This window comes from Phascolarctos cinereus, unplaced genomic scaffold (genome assembly GCF_003287225.1).
Source record: "Phascolarctos cinereus isolate Bilbo 61053 unplaced genomic scaffold, phaCin_HiC Scaffold_726;HRSCAF=1367, whole genome shotgun sequence".
Taxonomy (NCBI): Eukaryota; Metazoa; Chordata; class Mammalia; order Diprotodontia; family Phascolarctidae; genus Phascolarctos; species Phascolarctos cinereus.
The window spans coordinates 96038857-96046888 of NW_027556098.1; the positions used below are offsets into that span (position 1 = coordinate 96038857).

The 8032-nt window shown below is 39.2% G+C and overlaps 1 protein-coding gene across 1 annotated transcript; it reads left to right on the forward strand.

Annotated features, from left to right (window-relative positions):
- The first annotated feature begins 2318 nt into the window (after window positions 1-2318).
- On the forward strand, window positions 2319-3300 carry CCDC54 (coiled-coil domain containing 54). Its single transcript, XM_020999932.2, is given in 2 exon segments — window positions 2319-2700; window positions 2703-3300. Coding segments are annotated over 2 exon segments (951 nt in total). The 3' UTR covers window positions 3272-3300.
- Window positions 3301-8032: the final 4732 nt, after the last annotated feature.

The following is an 8032-nucleotide window of genomic DNA, read 5'->3' on the forward strand; positions in this document are numbered from 1 at the left end:
ATAATGATATTTGATGCAGAAAATAAAACACATAGGATTACAAAGGAAACTAATTACATGGAAAAATTTTTTTTAAATTTTTTTAAGTTCATGAACCTTAAGTCTTTAAGAACTCCTGTATCTCTTCTGTATGCACCTGAAAAGAATTCCCTCTATCCAGTGATTTGTTGATAAATGTTTAATAACTGGCTTTGGGGGTGGGGAGGATGTACACAGGACACACTTTTAAATTTACTCTGCATCATTAACATTTTCTCCATCACTGTCTTATGTCTATGCAATCAACAAAATAAAAAATCATCCAGATTTGTAGCATTTGCTGATTTCTGAGGTAAATGCTTATACTGAAAATTTAACCATCATCACTTTCAAGAAGGCAAGCACTGGCATCAGTCACTTCCCAACTAGTGTTCACCTGTCATTCACATCTTTGATGCCATTTGTACCTTTACCCAAGCCACTGATAAAAATGTTGAACAGTACATATTCAGCCTTTGTTGGAAGACCTCCAGAACAAGGGAACCACCTGCCTTCCAAGGCAGCCTATTCTAAGGTAGGAGTTTTTCCATAGATCGAACTAAAGCCTGCCACCTTTCAGTTTCGTTTTACTTCTCCTAATTCTCTTCTCTGTGGATATGCAAAATAAATGCAACCCATTTCTCATATGAAAACCCTTGAAATGTTTAAAAAGATCTATCATTTCCTCCCCCTAGTCATTTTTTTCCAGGATAAACATCCCTAGTTACCCAAAATGCCCTTATATGACATAGTCTCTGATCGTCTCACCATCCTGGTTGCCCAGTCCTCTAGGTTGTCAATATGCTTTCTAAAATGCAGAATTGAATATAATACTGAAGATATACCCGATCAGAGGAGAGTAACATGGAACTATTAGCACCCTCATTCTGGACAACTGCTTCTATTAATATAAAGATCATGTCAAGGATTGGATTTTAGTTTTGTTCTGATACCTCACCCTAATGTGAAGATTACCCTGGATCTAGCAGATCATAACCTCTGGTACGTTCTTCTAAGCTGGAGAGGCTTTGAGTACAATCCTAGCAAGAGATGGTCATCACAGGACATTTTAAGTTCGGAGACGCTTATTATCAGAGTCACCAATTAATAATTTCTTGGACCACATCAAACACTAATATTTAATAAGCTCCCAGTGCTCTAGGCAATTCTTTAAGTTATTGTGAACTGCATGGGTGGAGGGAATATCTATGCTGACAAAATCACAATCTTTGAAATATTGAAATCAGCAGATAATTAATCATGAATAGGACAAAATAAGGGAAATAAACCTAAAGAATAAATTTTAGATCCCTCGATAAACAGAATCATACTATACCTAGTCATTTTATCACCAAGATATTCAAAGATCGTCTTATTAGAAATAAGCTGAATGTCCAAGAAATAAAATTAAAGGCTAACACCAAATGCAGGCCACTATTGGTAGCACAGCAGATAGAGCGCCAGGTCTGGAGTCAGGAAGACCTGAGTTCAAATCCAATTTCAGAACTTGCTAACTGTGTGACCCTGGGCAAGTAACCTAACCCTGTTTGCCTCAGTTTCCTCAATTATAAAATGAATTGGAGAAGGAAATAACAAACAACTCCAGTATCTTTGCCAATAAAACCCCAAACAGGGTTACAAAGAATTCTCATGAGTGAAATAACACAGCAAAAACAAACTCCAAATATGCTAAATGGGTCGTGTTCCACTTTTCCAAGGACAGGTTTTCAGAAGATGATTATTTACAAAAATATAAAATGCAACTAAGATATCTAGGAAAAGCGTGACACAATGCTGTTTTATAGCTTTAAACTTGAACTACTTCCATGGCAATAGCCATTGTGATATCAGAGTCTGGTCACTTGACCAACCCACACATGAGTCTGCAGAGTTTGCCAATATTCCAAAGAGTTCTAGTTGGGTGTCCTAAGAGAAGAGAGCAACCCAGAATCCTTTAACATTACCTCTGGTGTTCCTCATGTTAGGGCCTTCTAGCTGGCTTATATGGAAGCTATCCAACAAAGAGGATGGGAAAAACCTACTTTGTTCCAGTGTTATGTTCCCCTGTGTTTTTGGTTCAGTTCTTTCCCTTCCCCTAACTTCCCCCCTCCCATCTCAACCACATGTACCCTATTTTTTTTTTAGGCAATGGGGTTTAAGTGACTTGCCCAGGGTCACACAGCTAGTAAGTGTCAAGTATTTGGTCTGAGGACAGATTTGAACTCAGATCCTCCTGACTTCAGGGTCTGTGCTGTATCCACTGCCCCACCTAGCTGCCCCAACATCCACCCTATTTTACTATGAAAAATGATTCAACTCCTGACCGAAAGGGTAAAAACTACAGCTGGGCACATGAGGACACCAATAACTATTCAGTGCAAAAATATTTTAAAAACAGTGTTCAGATTTGCAAGGTACAGCTCCAGACTTCAGTAAAAGTACTATCTAAGACAACAGATGGTCATCCCATAGATGCCTTTAGCAGAGATGAAATGAATTTACCTTTAACTGTAATGTTTTGAGACATTAAAACTTCACAAGATATCCTTCTGAGCCAATTGACTGACATTGTTACTGCCACGTCCACAATCCAAGAAAAAATTGACACTTATCAGAAGCCGATGGAAGGGATAGAAACCAGGGTGAGTGTTAATGAAGACAGGCAATCCAAAATGGCTAATGACTCCTCTTAATAAAAGAAGATGTCACAGTTTTGAGGAAGATAGCCATAGATTTCGAAGCTCAGAGTCTGTGCTCCACCTTGCACTGTGTAGAGATTGCTGATGGAGAGAAGAGCAGAGAAGTAGAGGAACTGATCTACAATGTCACGGGACCTACAATACAACAAAATTAACTGGTGGCCACAGCTGAACTAGAGGAAGTCCATGGCACATCAGGATCTAGATCCCACCAAGATGGAAAAGCTGGCTCCCAGATGATAAAAACCTTGAAGGAAAACAGTCAAGAAAATTCAGTGAGGAGCTTCAAGAAAGAAAATTCAAATATCTATATTTATCCAGACTTCAGTACATGGATCAACTCATTTTTGTCCATGGAGGGAAGTGGAGATTTTTTTCTCAGTGCTAACACACTGGAAGAATTCATCCAATGGGTCCTTACTAGGCCAGCAGTCTTCCCTGGAAAGCCCCAGCTCATAGTCCAAAGACATTATACATTTTCTGGGCCTTTCATATGCCTGACTACCTCTACTGCTTTTTTTCATTCTGCAAAAGAACAAGTAACTAGAATGTAGAGTGTTTTAGAGAGTCTATTATCTCATGATTTGACTGACATGAAATAAACGTATCTTGCTTGCCCTGGGTATTCACTTGTCTATTTGGCAGCAGGGACCCGCTTTATGAAATGTTCCTTTTTTGAGTCAGTGCTCTGCTAAGTTTCTGAATAGGAGCAGAAACTTCAGGCATAGGCTCCAACTGTTCTGTCATGATCCATTTCCTGGTGATGCTGATAGCGACATTGCATAGGGATTTGCCAGACCTAGAACTAGCAATTTCTCTGCACCAGGAAAGTTTCAAAAAATGCAATCAGGACAAACAGCAGGAAAGAGCTTTCAAATCAATATTTAAAGAAAAATTCCATCCAGGGATGGGAGAGGGAGAACCTAAGGCACATGGCCCCATGGGGAAGGGTGGGGCAAGACCTTTGTGCAGTACCTCGATCAGGAGAAATAGAGACTCCTGAACATCTTATGCTACTACTCAAGATGCTACTGCCTGGGGGAAGGGGAACAGAGCAGGATTTAGCCAAAAAGAGATCTAAATCATGGCTACTTGAGGACTGAGAGGAGGTAGGTAGAAGGAAAGAATCATGCAAACTGGGTATCTTCCTGTTTTAATTATTCTTGCTAACTAGGTGCTAAGCTCAGTTGTTTTCCACACTGTTGAAGGAGTGGATTGTCAATGTCCCTTAAATTTCAGTGACCAGGGTGAAACTCTGATCATTCTACCCTCATTACATCTCCATGGCTTGCTTCTAACCCAAGACAGGTAGAGTAGTGGAAAGAAAACCTTAGAGCTAGGGAGACTTGAGTTGAAATCCAGCCTCTAACACATACTGGCTGTATGACTCTGGACAAGTCACTTAACCTCTCAATGTTCTAGGCAACCCTCTAATGCTATAAGGTGCTAGCTTGTATTGGTAAAGGAAGTCTTCTCCTCATGGGGTTCCTAATACCAGTGTAATCACAAATTAATCAAATATTTGTTAAGCACTTACCTATGTTCCAGGCATTCTTCTAATTGCTAGGGATAAAAAGACAAGTAAAGACAAAGTACTTCACCCTCAGGGAGTTAACATTCTAATGGTAGAGACAACATTCAAACATCAATGTACATACATAATATGTAGAGACTGGTTGCAGGATAATCACTGAGGGAAGACACCAGCAGATGTAAAAAGAAGGAGAAGGAAGACTGAATAAGGCTTCTTGCAGAAATTAAGATTTGATCCAAGTCTTGAAGGCAGCCAGGGAAGCTGTAGGTGGAAGTGACAGAAGAGAGCATTCCAAACATGGACAGTGTAAAAGCAAAGTGTTGGGTAAATAGAGGGTGTTTCATATGAGAAGCAGCCAGAATGTAGATAGCAGGTATTGCTAGATCATAAAGTATTAGGAATATGGTACGGTACAAGAAGACTGAAATGATAGGAAGGGGGCAAGTTGTGAAAGGCCTTAAAGGTCAAAAAGAGCCTTTTATATTTGATCCTGGAGGTAATAGAGAGCCAATGAAATTATTGAGTAAGGGTGACATGTACAAACCTACTCTTCAGGGAAAGTAGAATGGATTGGAGTGGGGAGACCAACCAGAAGATTTTTTCAGTAGTCTGGACATAAGGTGAAAAAGCTGGGGGCAGGTAGGTGGCGCAGTGGATAGCCCCAGCCCTGGAGTCAGGAGGACCTGAGTTCAAATCCAGCCTCAGACACTTGACACTAAGTAGTTGTGTGACGCTGGGCAAGTCATTTAACCCCATTGCCTAGACCAAAAAAAAAAAAAGAGCCAACCCCAGGTTGATGGCTGAGTGGAAAGAAAGGAGGTGTACATGAAAAATGCTATAAAGGTAGAAATGTCAAGTTTTGACAACTAACTGGATATGTAGAGTAAGTATGAGAGAACAGTCAAGGGTGATGACACTGAGGTTGCAAGCCTGGGTTACCAGGAGGATTGTGGTACCTTGGTCAGTAACAGGAAAGTTTGGAAGAGAAGAGGATTTGAGGGAAAAGATAATGAGTTCTTCCAGTCATTTTGAGTTTGAGATGACTATAGGACATCCAGTCTGAGATTTTCAAAAGGCAATTGGTAACCCAAGACCAGGGATCAGGAGAGACTAGGGCTGGACATATAGATATGGCATCATATGCATAAGGTAATAATTGAATCATGATCGCTGATGAGATCACCAAGTGAATAGTATAGAGAGAGAAGAGGCAGGAGTCTAGCACAGAGCCTTGGGAGATATCCGGACTTTATTAATGTGATCTGGATGAAGAGCTAGCAAAAAAAAAAATTGAGGGAAAGGTCCAACCCTATTTTCAAATATGAATAGAAGCAATATCAGGGAATAAAAGAGACAACTCAATGTTGATTGTGTTGCTTGGGATAGCAAAAAAAAATGTCCTTCCAGTAGCCAGAGGTCCTTATAAAGGAGGAGCAGCCAGCTTCCTACCCTTTTCTTGATACTCTTTTAAAAATTAAATTTGTGATACCAAAGTCATACTACCTTAACAGAACTTTAAGAGCTATTGTTAAGGTTTCTAAACGTATAATCACACAAGAAGCAGCAAAGTAGGCTCGAAGTCAAAGTGCTGGCTATGGCAGATTCGAACTCAGGAAGATGAGTCTTCTTGACTGCAGGCCTCATACTCTATCCACTACACCACCTGGCTGCCCCTCCCACATAGTTGGCATCTGACTATATTCATAGGTTCCCAAAATGTGTAATACTGCTCCCTAGGGGGCACTGGGATGATGGGGGGGTGGGGTAATAGCCTCTGATGCAATTGGAGGGTGTTGAATAAAAATAAGAGGGCAACAGAAACATAAGGAAAGAAGAGAAGATAAAATTTTGAAAAACCATTCGTACGTGTTTCATCTGTTGTGTAACAGTTAAAGTCGTGGTGATTACATCATTTTCCAAATAAACACAGAAAATGAAAGTTATAACTAATCAGTGGTCAAGTCCGCTGACAGGTCTTGACAAGCAAATGTTGGCAGGTGAGCGTGTCGGGCATTGTTTGGGAGTCCAGAGTGCATTGGCAGGAATATGTGGGTGTAATGACTTGTTTACAATATGATACTCTACAGTTACATGACACAATGTTGTGTCATCAAAATTTCAATGCGGGAAAAAAACCACACATTTACAACAAATTATAAAATTTAAGATGTATCATTTTAAAAAATATATTTTATATTTTTTGAAATGACACAAATTTCAAAAAGCCATTAAAGGTTTAAAGAAAGTAAATTCCCAGGAAGGGAATTTTTTAAAGGGGGCAGTAGGCCAAATAAGTTTGGGAACTTCTGGTACTATTTTATGAATGAAGACTTCATGTGTAAAAAATGTCTTCATTTCTAATTGTGTATAAATTTCAATCAATTGTATTAATAAAGTTTGCAACAAATTAAGAGTTTGTCACTGTCAGAGGCAGCTGGATGAGGCATTGGATAGAGAGATGGACTTACAGTCAGGAAGACCTGAGTTCAAATAGTACCTTAGATACTTATTAGCTATGTGACCCTCTGTTAGTCAGCTAACTTCTGTCTGCCTCATTTTTTCTCATCTGTAAAATGGATATAATAATAGTACCTACCTCCCAGGGTAGTTATGAGAATCAAATGAGCTGATATTTGTAAAGCTTTTTGCAAACCTTAACACTGCAATATAAATGCTAGCTATTGACTACAGCTATCTGTACATCAAATCACAGTTATTGTCTGGTCTCCATGTTTTCTTTCTTTTAATTTCTAAATGCATTTATTAAACATATATTATGTGTCAGGATACAAAGAAAAAAATGAGACAGTCCTGGTCCTCAAGGAATTTACTTTCTACTGGGAAATCACAAGATTAAATTAAATTAAATGACAGATAAAAAGATACAAGATATATACAAACTGAATACAAAGTTATATGAGAGAAGGAGAGACTAAATTCAGGGAAATAAGGAATGGTCTCTTAAAAGAGATAGCACTTGGCCCAAGCCTTGAAAAGAGTTTTCCACGAAGCTGAAGTAAAGAGGGTGAACATTTCAGAAATGGGAGACAGATTATGCAAAACCACAGAGGCAATAGGAGATTAGACACAAGAATTAACGCATAGGCCAGGTTGGCTGAAATTTCAGTGTGAAGATGTGTAAGGTTTAATTACTCTGGAAAAATGCCATGGGATCCAGATTATAAAGGTCTTTGAATGCCCAACATACGATAGGGAGGTAGTGAAGCTTCCTCAACAGTGAAATGTTGTGGTCTCTCATCATGGAAGGTGATGGATCTCAGATCAGACAGACAATTCTTGTGACTACTTAAAAGGCCTGGCTTATTTCTCTCTTAAAGGAAAAACTTCGCCGCAAGGGTACTTTTTTTTCCATTACGAGAATCTTTAGCAGACTCAATTCTCAGACTGTGAAGTGATTTCATAGGATTGTAGATGTATAGCTGAAAGGTGCATTAGATACCACCTAGTCTAACCTCCCAATTTTACAGTTGAGGAAACTAAGGTTCATATATGTTAGGTCACACAAATGGCAGATAATGGCACCAGGATTCAAACTCAGGTCCTCTGACTCCATACCCACCATTCTTTCCACTCTCCATCTGTGAGTATGTCTTAGCACCTTGCTAGACTGTCACTTCCCTTAAGGTAGGGACATTGTCTCCTTCTTCTGCACTTCTTTCTTAAATTAAATTACATTTTTTAGGATTAATTCAACAATTTAATAATCATCAACAAATATGAGCATTTCACTTTGCAAAGATTACATACGGAACCATGAACT